The sequence below is a fragment of the Pagrus pagrus genome (genome assembly GCF_965226575.1).
Source record: "Pagrus pagrus genome assembly, chromosome: 17".
Classification (NCBI taxonomy): Eukaryota; Metazoa; Chordata; class Actinopteri; order Spariformes; family Sparidae; genus Pagrus; species Pagrus pagrus.
The window spans coordinates 19825390-19846919 of record NC_140201.1 but is presented as its reverse complement, the minus strand read 5'-3'; the positions used below and the strand labels follow the sequence as shown (position 1 = coordinate 19846919).

At 40.5% G+C, this 21530-nt stretch overlaps 2 protein-coding genes across 2 annotated transcripts; both read right to left on the bottom strand.

Annotated features, from left to right (window-relative positions):
* Positions 1 to 3070: 3070 nt before the first annotated feature.
* LOC311272305 (sodium-dependent neutral amino acid transporter B(0)AT1-like) lies at positions 3071 to 10295 on the bottom strand (the record flags this gene model as incomplete). Its single annotated transcript, XM_084378651.1, has 12 exons — positions 3071 to 3244; positions 3369 to 3531; positions 3929 to 4088; positions 4205 to 4409; positions 4512 to 4668; positions 6066 to 6194; positions 6323 to 6435; positions 6530 to 6640; positions 6720 to 6901; positions 6994 to 7131; positions 8233 to 8373; positions 10097 to 10295. The coding sequence occupies 12 exons, from the start codon at positions 10293 to 10295 to the stop codon at positions 3071 to 3073; spliced, it is 1872 nt and encodes a 623-aa protein (XP_084234777.1).
* Positions 10296 to 12766: 2471 nt separating this feature from the next.
* Positions 12767 to 19659, bottom strand: LOC311272303 (sodium-dependent neutral amino acid transporter B(0)AT1-like; the record flags this gene model as incomplete). The annotated part of the gene is made up of 12 exons (XM_084378648.1): positions 12767 to 12922; positions 13158 to 13320; positions 13492 to 13651; positions 13749 to 13953; positions 14044 to 14200; positions 15031 to 15159; positions 15283 to 15395; positions 15483 to 15593; positions 16732 to 16913; positions 17009 to 17146; positions 17279 to 17419; positions 19461 to 19659. The coding sequence occupies 12 exons, from the start codon at positions 19657 to 19659 to the stop codon at positions 12767 to 12769; spliced, it is 1854 nt and encodes a 617-aa protein (XP_084234774.1).
* Positions 19660 to 21530: the final 1871 nt, after the last annotated feature.

The following is a 21530-nucleotide window of genomic DNA, read 5'->3' as shown; positions in this document are numbered from 1 at the left end:
CATACAGTTGTCTTTAGGGAAGTAGATCTTCTTGACTGCAGTGATGCTTCCCTGACAACAAAAAAAAAATACAAGGTCATTGTATTTTTGTTTTTATTACATGACATTTGTTCAACTGAAGCTTGTACCTAAAGCCACTTACAAGAAGTGCATTTAACCATGTATATACAACCAAAGAATTACAAGAACTGCGCGTTCTCGATGTAGAATGGGCATGAGTAGCATGGGTACTGTGTTACCTTGTATTTTTCCATTATTTTATAAACATCCAGTAAATATCGCTGTCTTTGGCAGGACCTCAATAAAGTGGGTCCAGCTCTAAAAACAAAAAAGTCTGTCTCTGACTGAGTGAGTGAGTGAGTGATGATGGTACAACCTTCATCAGTCGAGTGTTGCTGTTTCCCCATTGGTCGTTGCTCTTTCAACATTAATGCAAACACCTCAACTGTGTCCTCACAAAGGCTTTTACAGAGCTTTCACTTATTGACTGCCGCTCTGTCCAAATCTATCACACATAGTTTAACTCTATTCTAGTACTTGTGGTCATCAGAATATCATAAGGTATAATGAAGACTGTTCCAAGTATAGATTCATAATCATAATATATGATATTCTGGCAGACCATGATAATAGTTTTTGCTGACGGTATCATATTACTCTTACATGTGTTATACTTTGCTGACTTTGCTGCTAATAAATCACAACACTCACTTTGCTCTTATATTCCACTATTAGTATGTATACTGCTACTGCCAGTAATGTCGCACTTTAGTTCTAGTTGTCCCTGTATAGTTTCTATGTTATTCTTATTTTTATTTCATAAACTTTTAATCATTTATTTTCTCCATTTATAGGTACTAATCTCTGTCCTTGAGCTGCTGTAACACCTGCATTTCCCAGCCAGTGGATCAATAAAGGGTTATCTTATCCTCTTATCTTCTACCTGTTAAATATTTTATTGATGGCCAAAATAATTACACTGTATTTTGTTGACTGTATGAAAAAACATTTCTTGTTACAAGCTGTAATGTTGAGTATGAGTAGGTAACTACTGTCTTACTTCAGTAGTTACTTTTGGGATCATAAAATCGCCCCTTTGTTTACAACATCTTAAACATTTATTTGAGAATATATTCTTGAACAAAGATCCAACTGATAGACACTTTTGTCCTTGTTAGATTAAAACTATATATATACACCGATCAGCCACAACATTAAAACCACTGACAGGTGATGTGAATAACATTGATCATCTCATCACAATGCGATGTTCTGCTGGGAAACCTTGGGTGCTGTCATTCATGTGAATGCCACTTGACACACACCACCCATCCAAACACTGTTGTGGACCAAGTACACCCACTCATCACAACAACACTACCTGATGGCAGCGGCCCCCCAGCAGGACAATGTGCCCTGACACACTGCAAACACTGCTCAGGAACAGCTCAGGAACACAATAAAGGGCACAAGGTGTTGACCGGGCCTTCAAATTCCTCAGATCCCAATCTTATCGAGCATCTAGAAGACGTGCTGGAGTAGGTCTGATCCATGGAGGCCCCAGCCCCCACATACAGGACCCAGAGGGTCCACTATAAAACGCCCTGGTGCCAGACACCACAGGACACCCTCAGAGGTCTTAAGTCCATGTCTTGACAGGTCAGAGCTGTTTTGGCTGCACAAGGGGAACCTTCACAATATTAGGCAGGTGGTCATAATGTTATGTATGATCGGTGTATTATGTAATTTGAGTACATTTAATTGTATCTCTCACTTCTGAAACCACTCCAGCATTTATTTATTGACTGATGGAACCATTGATGAGCCTTTAGGTCTATAGATAGTGTGTACCAAGCTCTAACAGATGACTTGATGTGTTATCATCATGTGTTATAAATGATTCAGTTATTATATAAGATTTCTTGCTTTTATCATTATCTTGTGATTCATCAGAGAACAATAGTCTGGTGGTTGATCAAGAGGCAAAGTTCAGTTTAGTTGACTTCAATAAACTTTTAGTTATTAGTTGTTTAAGTTACTTATTATAAGTTATGATGTTATTTATTGCTTACTGTATTAACACTACAAACTGCTGATCTGTCCTTTGTTTATTATTTAATGGCAAATTATTATGTGATTGATATCAGTGTGATTGTATGCCCATAACTATACAGTTGGATGACTGCTTGAGTATGTGATTTTTTACTCCAATAATAGTGCTTAGTTAATAATTTAACACTGAAAGCAGCGTACCATTGCTGTCAAAGATTCCACTGTCCCTTTCACTCCTTACAACATGTTGTGGTCTGATCTGTCAGTGTGAGGTCTCCCTCTCTTGGTCAATGCGCTGCACCACATCTTCTGCGTCTTTAAACATTTATAGCCTACTTTATGAATGGTTATTCCAACACACCGATGCCAAGGTTAGTTTGACTTTGACATCAAATCTGTTTATGACTTTTAAAGTCCATGTCATGAGGGTCATCTTCATTAGCATAATTTGTATACAGCAGTTGTGAAGACATAAGGCACAAACCTGAAGGGTTGAATGTCTTTTATTGAAATTCCTTTACCTACAGTGACGTTTTGTTCTTCCCACAATTCTGTGAAATATTATCTGCCATATTGTTGGAGGTGCAAACAAACACAAGGTGCCTTTTTGTAAGTGTAAACATGATATCCTGCTAATTCATCTCGAAGCCAGATGGTTTTGTAAAACAAATGATTTTGACAATGATATAGCTTCTAAAACCTGGTGGATAGAAAACAGTATGCTGTCTTGTCTCTCTTCAGAAAGGTACAATACAACAAGAAACCATTCAAGCAGGCTAAATAGTGCAATGACTAAGTACAATATCTATACAGCGGCATGAATTTGCACAGAATGAGCAGAAATGACTGAACTGAAGTGCATCATAAAACATCAGGATTGCATATAAATAGACCTGTAGATATAAATAGACAAACCATTGCAATTCAAATAATGGTAATTCTATCGCAATAAAATCTAAAAAATTAATAAATAAACTTCCATTGTGTTGTATTCTGAAAAGTATAACTTATAAACATTTTAGGCCATTTGGCTCATTGTTTGTCTGGATGCTATTTTGTCCTTGCAGCGAATGAAGACCAGCCTACACAACGCATACAGAGGCACTACCAGACTGGGGATTCCTGCCAACATAAAGATGACCGCGTTGATCCATGAAGGGTATGGTACTGTCGCCATAGACGGGAACTCCTCCTGTTAACCACAAAAACAGCATGGTAAGTGCATTTGGTTTGCAATGGAAGTCCTAGCTTTGCTGAAGTGTGTTTAACTACTGTAATAAGGTAGTCACTGTATACCACAGAGCTTGTGTCCTTACATAGTTGGGATCCCAGACTAAATAGGTGAGCTCTTGTTGGGCTTGTGTCACCAGGTAGAAAACTAAAATAATTGCAATAGCTACTGGACTGATGAACATCCATGAAATCTTCCAGAAGATGGAGGGCTTATGTCCAGTTATGAACTCCAGGTCCTTATTGAGCCTACCACAAAAGAAGGTTTTAATTAGTTTTGGAAAAAAAAAAAAATCCAATACACTGACCACCAAAACAGGTAAGTGATTAACATTAAACATCTTATTACAATGCAGTGCTCTTCTGGAAAAGTTTGGGTCCTGGAAGTTTTGTGAATGCCGCTTGACATTCACCACCCACCCCACACACAGTTACATAGCAGCAGAGCAATGGACTGTAATGAGTTAATCAATGTTATTCACTTCACTTGTCAGTACCTTGACTGTTTTTTGGCTGATCGGTGTGCCATAAAGACATCCTGGTTACACAGGACTTATACAGCATCTCCATGAGGCAGCAAATATCAAGATGTAGAGCAAACAAAGAAGGACAATGTGTTGCTCAGATAGTTTTAATAAGCACAAACCTGTCTATGCCGTAGATGAAAACAATGGCTAAAACCTCAATCAAGCCAATTGACAGAAGTGGAACAGATCCAGCAAAGCTGTCAAAAAGAGTTACCCAATACATCCCTGATTGCTGCGCAAACAGGAGGGAGATGATGAAGGCAACAAAACATGTTACTCCTGAAAGACACATGCACAAAAACAAGGAAGCGTGTGTAAAAGCAGACACAGAGATGTTTCATTGAGAGTTGAAAAGCTGAGGAATTTAGTGAGTTGAATTTTAAAAACCAAGTTACCAGTCACGGCCTCATTAGGCCATTTTTTCGGGAATACATTCAGGTCTTTAAGCGGGACCACCACTCCCTCGATGGTGCCAAACTGGCTTGAGAGTCCCAAGCAGAAAAGCATGACGAAGAAGAGGACAGACCAGATCGGAGAACCAGGCATCTTGGTGATGGCTTCAGTAAATACAATGAAGGCCAGACCTGCTCCCTCCACTCCCTGCACAAACACACACACATTAATCATAATGAAGACGAGACTTCCGAAAAACAAACAAACTAAAGAATCTTATATTCAGATGGTATTCGTCGATACTGTCACCTCGCTGAGAAGTTTGTGCATGTCACAGATTTTGAAGTCCAATCCAAGAACAGTGTTAGGATCAGATCTGTTGTAATGATTCAAGGCTGCCTCGTAGTTGCTTGCAGTGATGCTGTCTTCAGGTAGGTCAAAGGCATTTAATAATGTCATGATGTTACTGGGGAGAAATGTGTCACAGATAACTCTTTACTGGAATTCATATAAAGGTTCAGATTCTTCAGAGTCAGAATAAGCTTTATTGGCCAAGTATGTGTACACATACAAGGAATTTGACCCAGTTTTTTTCACCAGGGTTGTAGAACATAATTGAATTATGCAGCATAGAGTCCTTTTAAAAAAACAAACATAACAAATTATTATATATAGTGATGAGTGGAAGATGAATTAAGGGGTCTCCCAGCCTAACGAAAAAAGCTGCTCTGTAGTCTGATGGTATAGCAGCAGATACTTCTGTATCTTTGTCTGGGAGTCTGCAGTCATGTGAATACAGCTTGAACAGGAGGGGGCTGAGCACACAGCCATGGGGGGCAACAAACAGTAGATGTTCTTATTCCCAAGGTGTGTGAAGACTGAGTGGAGGGCATTGGATATGGCATTGACTACTGAACCTGGTCCTGACTGTGGATTGAATTTTGTTCCTGTCCTGTTCGGTTGGTCCAAACAAGATAGTGACGGATGCATAGAGATAAGACTGGATTACTGGAGTGTAGAAGAACTGAATCAGCAGTCCCTGAGGCAGGTTTAACTTCCTGGTCTAGCAGGGGTCCTTCAAGTGGGTCATCAACACCAGTCTGTAGGGTCTGTAGTCATTTATTCCTGTGTTAGAGGGTTTCAATTGAGAGGAGTTTGGGGTTTGCAGGGGATGCAGGTGGTTCTTCAGTTTACAGTTTATGAAAACCGTCCCCAAGAGAGGAAGGCATAATTTTCTTCACACTGTAACATCTGTGCACCAACCTTCCTTAATGTAGAGCAGATTCTGTGATTTCAAAGAAGAAGATGGGCAATGCTGAATGTAGACTTCCCTTGTTATTTTTTAGGAACATAATGGGTGAGGAGCTGTTTTTCATTCAGTTCTCTTTTAATTAATTTAATGTTCAACACATTTGCAAGACAAATATTTTTTGTGATCTACTTGAATCAGAAAGTATTTGATACTTCAAGGTTGGGGGATCACCGAGGTTATTTGGTTAGGTTAATATCTGTACAAAATGGGCAATCCAAAGTTGCTGAGATATTTTTGTCTGGACCAGACTGGTGGACCAAGCTACCAACCAATTCTGCCTTGCCTAAGGCCACAATGGTAGCGTAGCCAAAGCTAACTTTGGTGAATACTCTCCCAGGAGGAATGGCAGCAGTAACCAATAACTTCTTGAACTCAAGAGCATGAGTAATGTATTGATTTAGACATGAAAAAAAGATTGAGCTACGCACACTCCATAAGAGTTCAAGTTATAGCTGGAGAATGTTTGTGTTTATTTTTTAAAATGGATTTTTTTTCTTTTTTTTTAAAGGTCCATTCAATCTTTTCATAACCTTGACATGAACTGTACTCACTCGCTGATACAGTTGTCATATCTGTCTGTGGCCCTGAAGCCAATGATGGAGTAGGTGACTGTGGCAGCATAGACTGAGGTGAGGCCAGTCACGGCAGACAAGATCACAGCATCTTGCACGCAATTGTTGCTTGGGAAAAGAAATAAGCAAAAGAAACAAGATACACATTGACTTTGTGTCCGAGAATGGCTGCTATCTTTTTTTCCAATCAATGTGAGAAAAATGATACATCAACTACACTTCGACATATCTCTTACTGGACTGGGTTGTAGCTGGAGAAGGAGATGAGGCTTCCCCATGCCACACCGAGTGCATAAAAAACCTGGGCACCTGCATCCAGCCAAGTCGTTGGTTTCATCAGCTCATCCATCTACGAGAGTCAAGACATATGGTGTGTCTTTGAGCTATGAGAAATGAAATTGTCTTTCTTTTTTTTTTTTTTACAGTAGAGATTTGAAACATACATCTGGTGTAAAGAGGAACTGAATTCCATTTAGCGCGCCTTTAAGAGTCAGTCCTCTGATCAGGAAGATGGCCAGCACGATGTAAGGCAGACTGGTTGTGACGTACACTGCCTGAGATCATGACAAGACAAACAAATTTTAAATAATTGAATTTAGGAATGGATAAAGTTTGACAGACAGTTCAACAGACCTTGCCTGAAGTGCTGATCCCCCGTGCATAGCAGATACAGAGGACTGTCCAGGCAGCTAGCAGGCAGATGACTATGGGCCAGTGGATTCCTCCAGAGTCATCTACAGAGGCTGAAGTATTCAGAGTCACTCTGTAATAGTAGTAATCCATAGTGGAGCTCTGTTGACACTCTGGTACAAATCCTGCCAGACAAGAAACAGTGGTAAGCCAATGTTTTGATCATGAGTTTGGTTGCTAAATATGCTTGAGTTTCTCTGTGTGTATATTCAAATACCTGTGCCGTTGTCATTGAGAGGACACTGGGTCCACGGCAGCGGGTTTTGAAAGGAATTGAAGAGATACCAAATGATCCAGGCCATTATGGCGTTGTAGTACAGTACAATCAATAAGCACACCAGCATGGAGGCTATACCTGAGTAGGACAGAATAATTAACTGACATCACACTTTAAATACACAAATTGGATTATATTATCCACCCACACGTAAGGGTTGAGCCAGTTTGGCCATTTTTGGGTTCAAGGGAGTTGAGTAGTTCTGTGTAAGACAGCTGTAGGTTTAGCATTTGTGACAGATTAGTGACAGTTTGCAAAATTGCAGACAACACTAACCCTCCTCTATATCCCTGTATCTCCTCATCCACACTATGCCGAATTTGTATGGCTCCTCTTATAGGCTTCGCTACCTGCTCAAGAAAGAGTGCATCATCCTTGTGATTGAAACATAAGGTTTGTATTTGCACCTACGTAAGACACAAATGAATGAAAACTCATGGTTAGTTGCAGACTAACCTTTGGTCCATGCCCAGATAAGCTAACATTACCTGAGAGCCAAACCCCGGGGCCAGCCACATTTTGCTCTCAAATCTTGTAGTTTTGTTTTTGCCTTAAATGTGTCTAAAAATCACAATTGGAACATAAGCTGTAGACATCATTAAACTGTACAGTGTTATCATCAATTTGGCATATATGTAATCCACCAATCAACTCGTATTTCTAAGATTATCATGGTAAACATTTTTGTGGGGGCTGCCTTACATTGATTATACACCAAATTTCCATTGTGGTATTTCAGTTTATTTCTACTCCATTTCTACCATTCTACTTATGACCAAAATTTCACCACACAAAATTCAATTTGGGACAGTATAGCAAAACGGTCGCTTGTTTGGGTTATATCAGCATGAGACCAGATTTCTGTTTGGTTTGAAGTAAGTTTGAAAACAATTTATCAACTCCACCATCACCCAACTACGTTATGTTAATGCAGTTACACTAAAACCTATAAGCAGTGGCATGTTTTCTTTTATTTTGTACACAATGTAAACCAACATTTGCTTAGAATATTCAACCAATTTATGTGGTAGAATTAAGTCAGCATCTTGTTGAGTTAAACAAGCACACAATTTGGCACTGTAATTGTAAACTATGCACATTGGGCTGTTTGCAGAGTTGCATTTTATAGAGGAAGGAGCCACGTATCCATTAACAGCTTGTTGTTGCTGTTGTGCTTACCAATGCCAGTCAGGTAAGGGTGGATGGCTTTCCACACTCCCACGCTGCCCTTCCTGAGACGCTGGCCGATGGCAAACTCCAGCAGCAGCAGAGGCAATCCTTCCAACACCATCAGGATCAAATAGGGAATCATAAAGGCACCTGGAAAAAGTACGATTATGCACTTTTATTGTTGCATTAAACATAATCATAGGGTTTTCCAGCATCCCAAATCTGAAAATGCTTTAGCAGGCAAATAAAGTGTGGATGTATAATAGTAAAACTGCCCCATGACAATATCTTTATTGTTGTTATTATTATGGATTTGTTTGATTAAAATCCCCCATCCCCCACATTGGTCATTTCCTTTTACCTAGGACATTTATGCTGGGCCTCTAAGTGTATAAAGTTTCCCCTTAAACTAAATTCAAGCTAATATTGTACTGTGTGCTAATCTGTGCCCCTCAGGGACAAATAAAGTTTTTTGAATTGAATTGAATAACAGTTTCCCATTTCTAAATGGCTTCCATATCAACATCCAAGTTGATAACCAAACACCTCATATCAGCCATAGTCTATAATTCAAGGTAATTAAATCGCAAATGTAAAGTCTGTAAAGTGTTTTATTGTATAATCTCTGACAGCGTCTGCTCTGAAACCAAAAACATGGGAATCTTTCCTATTTTTGTCATCCATGACATTAATGTAGGTAGAAAGATTAACCATAAGATGTCCTGTTACCCTTTTTATCTGGGCACTCTCTTGTAAGCTTGAATGAGTTATATATTTAAAGTTAAATAAGTTTAAGGTTTAAACCTCTACTCATTCTGCACTGCAAAATTAGGGCGCATGGTGTCTGTCCGACTTCCCATTTCTCCGACCATACATTTCTATATTTTTGCGTCCATTAGTCCGACTCTCTATTTCTCCGACTACCCAAAATTTCGACTTCCCATTTCTCCGACCATACATTTCTATATTTTTTGGTCCATTAGTCCGACCTCCTATTTCCCCGACTTAAGTATGCCCGGTGTTACGACTCCCAGTATTTACGACAGTGTATTAGACCGACTAATCCGGCCCAGAAGCAGGATAGACTGAGATATCAACTTAATCTCCTGTATTTTGACGGCGCCACAGTGTAGTCAAAAGCGCGTGGGTCCTGCTCCTGTTCCTTTTATTTTTGAAGACATGTGCACAGATGTGATACAGTCAGTGAAAGCTTAATTAATAAACACAAAGTCTCGGCATCCGAAGGAGGGGATGCCTTGAACGGGAAGCAGACCGTGGTGGATTTCAATCACACACTCCGACGACTGCACAAGTGGGGTGTCAGTTTATTTTGAAAAGTGCTGGGGACAATAACCATATAGGCTACTGGAGTTTGTTTTGAGGAGCGCTGGGTAGGCTACAGTTATTTTCCGTTAGTTTTGACTTTTGTTAACACTAGAGGTGACCCCGAATCATACACCGCGGAACCAGGGGGGGCATGGCCCGGGTAACTTTTGTGCTCTGATTATTTTATGAATAAAAGCAAGCTCAGCCTACCCGGGGTTACTTTAAACCGTGACTGAGAATCTCCTTCGCCTCGAGCCATGACCCAGAGCCGGTTCGGTCCAAAATCGGAATTCTGGATGGTCGGATTTAGCCCTGGTCGGAATATAGAGATTATTTTGGTCGGAGCAATGGGCAGTCGGGCCAATGGGCCTGTAAAAGTCGGATTAATGAGTAGTCGGAGAGATGGGCGGTCGGACTTTTGGCCCGTCGGACTGACGTATGCTCCCCCTGCAAAAATGTCCCTCCAGTCACTCCAGCATACCTCCGTCACACTTGAATTTGTCACACACCCTTCAACAACTTCACCACAGATTTCATCTGAGCTTACCTCCTCCATGACTTTGACACAAGTAAGGGAATCGCCACACGTTGCTAATCCCAATGCAGTAGCCCACACAGGTTAAGATGTACTGGGCTTTGTTGTCCCACTTGGGCCTGTTACTGCCCTCCTCCTTCTCCATCCTCTCCAGAGCTTCATAGGAAGGGATCCTCTCATCCAGTCCCGGGTTAGGAATTAAAAATCTCATGGCGACCCAACTGAAGTACAGATGTTACACTATCGTTTTTGGGAGTCAAAGTGAAGGCGTAGCTATGCATTGTAAGTCTTAAAATAAGACTATGAGCAATACTTTATTGGTGCAGTCCAGATTAGCCAGTGCACACTTTGGACCTTTTGTTTTTATGCCAACATAATTTCAATTATCAGACATAAACATCCAACCTTTATCTATACTCAAGAGATCATTGAACCGTATTTACCTCGACACCAAATCAATTACAACAACATGAAAGAGAAGGAGATAACAAGGAAAAACAATACAATTCCATTACAACCTTCTAATCAGGGAAGATAGTTTGATAAATTAAAATGATTTACATGTTAAATAAAAAGGCAGTTATGTAAAATAATCAAAGTTAAACAAAATTAATCTAAAATAAAATACAATTATGTAAAATAATGACAAGTAAAGGTCAGAAGATTTGAAGATCAAATAATATAACGTGTAAGTTTTTATTTTAAGAAGGTGTTGTATTTTGTTCCACATGTCAGGTGTACTATAATAAATGCAGTCTTCCCATGATCAGACCTAACTCGAGGAACATGAAACAGAGCAAGTCAGTATTATGGTACTTGTAATTTTTAGATGTAAGAAAAGATTTCCCAGAGTATTGTAATGTCGACAGCAGATCTAGGAGAGCTGTGGTCTATGACAGTGTTGTGTTCATGTAGCGCCCCCTGATGGAGAATATAGTTAATGTTTATTCTTAGTAGGTTTGATTACTGTAACAGTGTCTTTACAGGTCTCAGTAAAAAATCAATCAAGCAGCTGCAGCTCATCCAGAATGCTGCTGCCAGAGTCCTGACCAACAGCAGGAAAATGGACCATATCACACCTGTCCTTAAATCCCTGCACTGGCTCCCTGTGAGCCAAAGAACAGAGTTTAAAATCCTGTTACTGGTCTACAAATCACTAAATGGTCTTGGACCTAAATACATGTCAGAGCTGCTGGTGGGATATGAAGCATCCAGAGCCCTCAGGTCATCAGGGACAGGTCTACTCAGTGTCTCCAGGGTCAGAATCAAGTAGGGTGAAGCTGCATTTAGCTTCCATGGTCCTCAACTGTGGAACAAACTCCCTGAATGCCTGAGGTGTGCGCAAACTGTCAGCTCATTTAAATCAGGGCTGAAAACATTACTGTTTACTGCAGCTTTCGCATAGTGTAAGACCGTTCTGTTTGCCACTGCCTTTCACCGAAGCAATTTTAAGGCTTTGAACTGCACTGTAACTTTTATTTTCTCTGTGACTTTTGTTTTCTATTATTGTGTAATGTCTATTTCTTAACTTGTTTTATTGTTTTGTTTTAATGTATTTTAAATGCTTTTACTGTAATTGTATGCGCCTGTAAAGCACTTTGAGTTGCCTTGTGTATGAATTGTGCTATACAAATAAACTTGCCTTGCCTTGCCTAATCCAGGACGTGGCGAATATAGGATACCGTACGTAAACAGGAAGTGTTGGGTGTGTACAAATGCTGGCAGTAAAGAGAACAGTCAAGACATCCAAAAAGCAAAGTTCCTTTCTTTATTACAAGACCCAGAGACATTACAAGTATCACGCCCCTCTTGGAGAGAATAACACATTACCTCATCATATAGAAAACAAAGGTGTGCACCATGAACGTCACTGATAGTAAATGTCAAGGCAGAGCGATAGACAAAGTCCAGAAGTTTAAGAGTTGAAGAGGATGCATGTCCTTAAATCACATTACCATAGTGACCAAGACTGTTACCAAGACTGTTTGCAGTAGAAATATGAAAGATGACTGCTTGATTGCCTGATCTTACTACCACTCTGATCCGTCAGAGTGAGGTCTCCCTTTACTGGCTAATGTGCTACACCATGCCTTCTGCTTGTTATTACCATTGTCTGTTTAAAACATGGACCAGGCTTCTGCACCAGCATGCAGAAAGTTGTGACATTTATACTGAAGAGAGGGCACTTCATGTATCCATGTATTGTTCACTTAAAGGGCCCCTTAGAGGGCACTTATCATGTTTTATCTACCATGGTTGATAAAACATCCATGGAACAGTAGTTCAAAGTTTCCAAGAGATACCATGTTGTAGTTAGCATAGAGGTGTTATTGTACATTAATCTATTTGACATTAGGTCAGTATAGATGCATTTCAATGTATTTGTTGTGTTTTGTGTAGTTTTGATGTTAGGTGATATCAGATTGCATTTCCCTGAACTGTGGAAGGTGTGGAGGTTGTTGCCAGTGGCTATATAACGTCGCTACCAGTGTCAGTGCTACTGTAAGGACCAGCTCAACCAGCTCATCCTCATCAGAAAAACGACCACATTGGTTAACTGTAAAACCGGTTATTATGGATTTCTCTTGGTCTGACCATCATTAAAAACAGTACACATCAAGTAATTCTTTGGCATTTTTAATGTGGAAATGTTATATATTTAAACAGTTTTGGACATTTGGCTTATTTTTGATTGGATGCTTTTTTCTTAAAGCAAACAAACACCAGCCTACATAACGCATACAGAGGGACTGCCAGACTGGGGATTCCTGCCAACATAAAGATGACTGCGTTGATCCATGAAGGGTATGGTACTGATGCCAGAGACGGGAACTCCTCCTGTTAACCACAAAAAAGTATAGTAAGTGCATTTGGTATGCAAGTACTGTCCAAAATTTGCTAAAGTGTGGTTAACTACTGTAATAAGTTGCTCATTATATACCACACAGGAACACATTTATCTAAAAATGTTTAGCATGCCATTTTGTTTATCATGCAATAAGATAACATAAAAGGCAACATATGCAGGGATGCATAGGATGGTATTAGCTGATCTCAGAGCTTGTGTGCTTACAGAGTTGGGATCCCAGACTAAATAGGTGAGCTCCTGTTGGGCTTGTGTCACCAGGTAGAAAACTAAAATAACCAGAACGATTAGTGGACTGGTGAACCTCCATGAAACCTGCCAGAAGATGGATGGCTTATGTCCCACCATGAACTTCAAGTCGTCATTGAACCTACCACACAGAAGGATTTTAATTATTTTTTTAAAGTTTTGAAATATTTCAAGACATTTTTGACACAGAACACTTAAAGTGGTGGTAATTTTATGGCAAATATCAAGATGTACAGCAAACACAGGACAGCAAGGACAATGTGTTGCAAAAGTAGCTTTAATAAGCACAAACCTGTCTATACCGTAGATGTAAACAACGGCTATCATCTCAAACAATCCAATGGTCAGAAGAGGAATAGATCCAGCAAAGTTGTCAAAGAGCGTTACCCAGTACATCCCTGAATACTGGGCAAACAGGAGGCAGATGATGAAGGACACGACACACATTAACCCTGAAACACAAAAAACAAAACAAGGGAGCTTGTGTTAAAACAGAAACCAAAGACGAACACCAAAGACGGTTAACCGAGAATTAAAAAGCTTAGTTACCGGTCAGCACTTCATGGGGCCATTTTTTCGGGAATACATTCAGGTCTCTCAGCGGGACCACCACTCCCTCAACGTTGCCAAACAAGGTTGAGAGTCCCAAGCAGAGAAGCATGACGAAGAAGAGGACAGACCAGATCGGAGAACCAGGCATCTTGGTGATGGCTTCAGTAAACACAATGAAGGCCAGACCTGCTCCCTCCACTCCCTGCACAAACACACATCAGTCACAAGACAGATAAGACTTAAAAAACAAAAAATAATTGGGAATGTGCTAGATTTGTGTCGGTACTGTCACCTCACTGAGAAGTTTTTGCATGTCACAGGTTTGGATGTCCAATCCAAGAACAGTATTAGGATCAGAACTGTTGTAATGATTCAAGGCTGCCTCGTAGTTGTTCGCATTGATGCTGTCTTCAGGAAGGTCAAAGGCATTTAATAATGTCATGATGTTACTGGGGAGAAAATGTGTCACCGATTAGTAACTCTGGATTACTAGAATTTACAAAAAAGAAGAGCTTCAGATTTTTCAAGTCTATCATCACATCAACATCAGAAGTTTTTTGGGCAATTATGTGTACAAGGACTTTTCAATTCTTTCAATTTACTTACACGGGAATTGACATATCAGCTAAGAACAAACTGTGTTCCTGCATATGTCCCTGGGGTGTCGAGGTGTTGCAGGATGTAGTGCAGTCCCATGTAGACTGCAGCATACCAACCTGATCCCAAAAAAGTTGGATCGCAAGCTAACATTTGCTTATTAGCACTGAACACAAACTATAGCTGAGGCTGATATAAAATGTAATTTGTTTTCCAGGTTTTGGGTCATAAACAAAAGTATCCTTTATACACACCACACCATATTCATGACATTATTCCCTGGAGAACATGAATGACTGTACTAAATGTCACAGGAATCTAGTTGTTATGATATTTCATGAGGCCACAAATGTCAATCTCGTAGTGGCACTTGAGGAAGAGTCGAGTGATTGCCAATGTCATTTGGAGCCATCGTTCCCAGGCAGTGGATATCTATCATTGAGATATTTCCAGTCTGGACCAAAGTGGTGGAAAGACTGAAAAACACCCTCCCAAGAGGAATTGGAACAGCAACCAAACTCTTCCAACTTAAATACAGGCATGTGAGTATTGTACTGAGATAGACATGAAAGGAATCTGAGACATACACACTGACCATGAAATTGAAGAGTTTGAGTCATACTATTCTTGTCTTTGTCAATTTATCATGATTTTTCATAACCTTGATATGAACTGTACTCACTCGCTGATACAGTTGTCATATCTGTCTGTGGCCCTGAAGCCAATAATGGAGTAGGTGACTGTGGCAGCATAGATTGAGGTGAGGCCAGTTACAATGGACAGGATCACAGCGTCTTGCACGCAATTGTTGCTTGGGAAAAGAAGAAAGCAAGAGTGACCAAGGCGCTAAGGATGAGACTCTTTTTTTTTTTCAATCAAAATGAGACTTTAACTTCATTTAACAAACACCACAGGTCTTCTAAACATCTCTTACTGGACAGGGTTGTAGCTTGAGAAGGAGATGAGGCCTCCCCAGGCCAATCCGAAGGCGTAAAAGACCTGGGCACCTGCATCCAGCCAAGTGGTAGGTTTGATCAACTCATCCACCTGCAAGAGCATGAGATACAGTGTGATGTGGCTTTGAGCTATGAGACGTATTATTGGCTCTTTGTATCATAGAGATTTGAAACATACGTCTGGTGTGACGAGGAACTTTATTCCACTCACGGCGCCTTTAAGAGTCAGTCCTCGGATCAGGAAGATGAACAGCACTATGTAAGGCAGAATGGCTGTGAAGTACACTGCCTGAGGTCAATGCAAAAAAAGAAAAAGAAAAGAAGAATTGATAATCAACATCAGGTTGAAGCTTTTTCAGTAATATGGTATCATAATTGACCATTTCCCCAAACATCAATTGTCCAATCTCAACTCCACAGAGGTCCTTCTGTCGAGCTTTGAGATTCTGAACATGTTAATGTGGAATCCATAAGAAGATACCCTGTGTCTAAAGAATTTGAAAGGGGGGATCTGGTCTTCATGGGTGCCTCCTTGGTCGGTTTGGGTGAGACCTCCAACCAGGATAGTAAGATAGGCACGTGGCCAATCTCCGTCTGTGCCACATCAACACAGCAGGGAGGAGCAACCCCCCTTCCTGTGCAATGGCTTGCCTGCTGGTTTTGTGATGCGACCCTGAGCTTTAATGCATTGGGTTGTGCTTCTGAGCCTGAGGGCACAGTCACACTTGGGCCACCACGTCCTTGGTGGTGCTTTTCAGGACATCTGTATGGCAACCTCTTGGTCTTCCACTTACACCTTTGTGCAGTCATATCTCAGGGACATGACTACTGTTTCTATGTCACCTTATGTGCTCAGTGCACAGTTTGGGGGCAACCTTGTCTGCAGCAGACTGAGGGTCTTTTTAATAACATCCAGCTTTGTGTGTGGTGTGTGCAGTCCAATGCGGGACCTTCAGACAGCAGGGCTCAGCCACTGGACTGCTGTCATTCCCTGGGTTTTGGCAGGGTTTAGACAATATTGGTTTGAGCTCAGCTGGAAGTACATCGCATTTCAAAGGACTACCCCTCAACCAATGGTGAAGCCTCTTAGAAGGTGAAGCTCATACAAGATAGAAACAGCAGTTACCTTTAGCTCTATGAGTACTTGTGTTGACCTCTAACAACAAGCTCAGCTTGATCTAGTTGTGTCACTGAGATTGCGTGAGGGTTTTATAGGAGGAGGGTGCTACCGGTTGATTGGGCAATGAATGCAAAAGTCTTCCTCAGGTGCCAAAGCAGGGCCTTGTGTGGGTAAACCAATAGCAAAGCCTGTTAGAGGGCTATGCACATGCTTACAGAACTGGAGTTACATCCAGGTAACTTTTATTTATCGTCGAGGCTGGCTGGTGTGGAAAACAAATGGTCAATTGAGTGATTGTTTGACAAACCTTGCCTGAAGTTTTGATGCCCCTTATGCAGCAGATAGCGACGAGTGTCCAGGCAGCGAGTAGGCAGAGTACTATGGGCCACTGGATTCCTCCAGACTCAGCTATAGAGGCCGAGCTATTCAGAGTCACTCGATAAAAGAAGTAATCCACAGTGGAGCTCTGCTGACACTCTGGTATGTATCCTGAAGGGGAAAAAAATTTTCATGAAAGATGGCACAATTTGGGTGTTTTGGTGTGCATGTGTAAGTGTGAGCTGAATGTGTGGATATTTAAATACCTGTCCCATTGTCATAGAGAGGACACTGGGTCCAAGGCAGCGGGTCTTGAAAGGAATTGAAGAGATACCAAATGATCCAGGCGATTAAGGTGTTGTAGTACAGTCCAACCAAAAATGAAACCAGCATGGAGGCTATACCTGAGTAGGACAGCATCATGTGACAATTGTGATATCACACTCACCATACTGTAAGCCAGATATTCAGTGACAACTTTTGTTGTGGTGTCACAGGGTTTTTATTGTTTTTGTTCCAGAGTCTATTTTACTTACCAACACCAGTGAGATAAGGGTTGATGGCCCTCCACACTCCCACGCTGCCTTTCCTGAGACGCTGACCGATGGCAAACTCCAGCAGCAGCAGAGGCATTCCTTCCAACACCAGCAGGATCAGGTAGGGAATCAAAAAGGCACCTGGAAAAAGGATGTGATAAGTGATTGTAAGTGCCATGGCATTAAGAGGTATTCTCATCTCTATGGGTACAAAGTGACTATGGGCTGGTCCTGAAGAAATTGCCCTTTTCTGCCTTTTCTGCAGTGGGCCTTGCATTTTGAGGCTCCATAACAGATCTGATGAGGACAGCTGACAGGTCAGTGTCTTCAATTCTGCAGACACACTAGGACTGCCAGCGTCAAACCTTTTACCTATCAAACATTTTTCATCTGCACTTACTTGCATATGTCACATTGAATGTAGGGCAGCACTTGAAGGTCACAGGGCCAGATGTTTCCAACCCTCTGGTTTGTTAGCTTGTGTAGCCTTTATTTATTTTTTTTAATTGCGTCTTTTGGGATTTGAAAATTCCACTGTCTTACGTCGAAGAAATTGAGTAATTGTTACTGTAGCACGAACACAAACTTTTGAACAGATAAACACAGTCCCCAGCGTCTGAATCCTGTTGACTTTGGTGATCCCTTGACTATTAATCTAACACCACCATTAGGTCAAAATATAAGTTTGTTTCAGTTCGTTCAGTACTTTAGTTAATGATCTGCTATTTTTTAAAACTAAGATGTTGACATAGTAAACATTTTAACTACTGAACAACAGCTTATTAGTATACTTTGTTGCTAAAGCTAGATTTGAGTTGTCTTGAAGAGGCATTGAGTTGATTAAATAAAGAACTGGAACTTACACCACTATTCAGCTCTTTGCATTACAAGGTTTTATGCTGGTGTAACTGTAAGTAGATGGACAAAACATGTCTAACTAGAATGGTACTCAGTTGAGTGCATGCCTCCTGCAAGGCCCAACTGTCCCCTTTAATTCAATCAAGCCTGATCCAATATCAAATAAAACATATTTATCGTAAATATTATCATCTGCATAAATTGTTCTCACTTACAGATGCAAACCATCAAAATTCACCTGATTTTTTTAATCAAGACCCATGCATTATTCCATGAGAAATTAACAAAACATACTTTATCTCGAAAAGTTAAAGACAGTACGAAAAAAAATCCTGGATCCGTCCTTTTATCCGGATCCGCACCAAAAGTTAATTGGGTCAATTCTAGGCCTATCCTTCATCAAAGTTTCATGGAAATCCATTCAGTAGTTTTTTGTGTAATCCTGCTCACAAACCAACCAACCACACAGGCAAAAACATAATCTCCTTGGCAGATATAATTAGTATGACAAGGTGTTCTAACAGAATAGAATAAAGAAGTTTGCTGTTAACAATAATTAATAGCAGATACGTAACTAGAGCGTTCAGTTAAAGGTTGCTGATTAGTTGTTATATAATAGGCAAAGTTTGTGACTTAAGTAATTGTCCGATCTTTAAATAACAATTCAGTGAGGTTTATTTAATTATTTATTTATTCATTTAATAATCTAAAAATCAAATCCAATTTCAAAACACTAAGAGCAGATGTGAGGTATTAGTGCTGTTGTTTTGTGTCCATAAACTGGGCACAAGTTAAAGAAAAGCAACAGATTATACATTAAAATATGCATGCCTCTGAAATCTGTCCCACATACTGTGGCTCAATCATCAGCATTCCAAGAGAATGACCCACTTCACAGTCACGTTAAGAAAAACACACACATATCATGTCCTGTAGGTACAGTAGAGTGAGTCCAAAACATTCTTAGCATAGTTTTAACTTAAGCAATGCACAGCTGACCCTGGGGTGTATGTCTGTAGCCATTACTTCAGAAGACCTCTTGAGAATCATTGATTGAATTTGCTGATGATTTCACAACACTCTCCAGTAGGCACAAATGAGTGATATATTTAACCGGTGATTTCATTCAAAGTTTAAAAAAGTTCAGTTGTAACCTCCCAGGGACTGAGGGAGGGCTGATTTGGCACTGCAAAATGTCCCGTGGATGCAATCATTTAAAAAGTACCATGAACTGCCGTAACAGTCCGGGGTGCCTCAGCCACACATGAATTTGTCAAACACCCACACATTCAACAAGTCAACCACAGATTTCAACTGAGCCTACCTCCTCCATGACTTTGACACAAGTAAGGGAATCGCCACACGTTTCCAAGCCCAATGCAGAAGCCCACACAGGTTAGGATGTACTGGGCTTTGTTGTCCCACTTGGGCCTGTCCTCGGCCTCCTCCTTCTCCATTCTCTCCAGATCCTCATGGTTAGGGATCCTGACATCCAGTCCTGGGTTAGGAAGTACCAGTCTCATTGCGACCACTTGTGTACTGAGAAGTGGTGTCTACCACAGCTGAGGGGTAATTCATATCATTGTCCCAGTAAAAGATTTATGATGTTTGCTTGTCCCAGATTAGCCATTGCAGACTCTGTACTTTTGTCTTTACGTACACATTCAGTTACTCTGTGTAATAATTTAAACATGAAACATACATACACATACATATATGGCCAGTTGGCAAATGGATTTAGGATTAGCACGTTTACATGACCACAATAATCCCATAACTGGGAATAATGCTATGATCCCAGTTCTTTATGTTGTCTTATTTCCTGTTTTATTGTGAAATTGTGCACTCATGTGTTTCGTCTTGCTTTTCAGTTCCTCCCATGTTTTCAAAACATCCTATCACAATGGTATTGCTTATCACAGCGTCTCTGCCAGTCAGGGTCCTTATGTAGGATTTGTTAGGTTTGCAAAACAGGCAAAATAATGCTCTCCTTGTTTGCTTTATGCATTTGAGCAGAAAACGCATCCACTCGCATTTTAACATCTGGTTTCTTTTACATTTCTACACATGAGCAGATGTAAAAGAACAAAAGAAACCGGATTAACGGTATAGGTGTTTTTATTGGGTCTTTCATAATCCGATTATTGCTTTTATCCCATAAAGCATTTCACATTATGCTGTTTACATGGCCACGTGAATGATATGGTAACTCCATAAATCAGATAATGATTGGTTTATTAGTCTGCATGTAAATGTGCTCACTGAACGGTCCTGTGATAAGTGAGAAGGGATCGGAGTCATTACTTTGGCAATTTGCTATTAAAGAAGTCAGAAACAATCTGTTTATTCTGATTAATATTGCATTTCTCTAAGTTTTGTTTTGGTTTTCTGTTCCCACAAACTGTAAGCTGTGTTGCTCTCTCACTGTCTAGAGCTTTCTCCTCCTCTCTCGCCTCTGGGACCAACGACCTCTCCTGGCTCCTGCTGCCTCACATATTGATCGATGTGGATCATCATACCCTGGGCTCTGCTGGATCATTGCTCTCCTCTGTTTTACTATCTCCTCATATCTGTATTTGATGCATCTTCACTCAGATCTTTTCTGTTTTACTGCTAATTATCTTGTGTGGCCTGCCCTTCTCCAGGTCACCACAGTGGAGGGGAGGTCGTGTGGCTCGGGCACCACTTGGCGATGCCTCGGCCTGCTCAGTGGTCTCGTTGATGCATACACTTTACATATATTATGATTTGTATCAGATATTCTGTCAATGCAATTTGTAAACTGTGAATTTGTGGTTCTGTCCTGCACAGACGACATCTGTTGAGGGATCCCTCCTCTGTGGCTCTTCCTGAGGTTTCTTCCATCTTTTCTTCCCCGTTAAAAGGGTTTGTTTTTCTCTATGGCAAGTTTCTCCTCGCTTGAATCGAGGGTCTAAGGACATGGTTCACTGTACAGTTTGTAAAGCCCACTGAGGCAATGTGATTGTGATTTTGGGCTATATAAGTAGAATTGATTTGATTTGATTTGAAGTCATTTTAAAGACAGGACATTAAACTAGAGATCTCAGTTGTTCAATAAAAAAATTCTAATGTGTGCCAAGTGTTGCCAGGAAAACCCTTCAAAGCACCACTCACCTCATTATATTCCACATGATTTATTAATTTAACTTTACAACAGCCCTCCACAATATGCCCCAAACCTTATAAACAACACAGAAGTGGGATGAAAAGCACCGTTGGGATGAATGCATCGCTTTCAGAAAAAACAGACTTTATTACAGTTTGTCAAAAGTTTTAACAAGAATTAGCTCCTCTACTGAAGATTATTTACAAAATGTTTAAATAAAACGTTATTTTTTGTAAATGAGACACATACATATGGTACAATAACCAC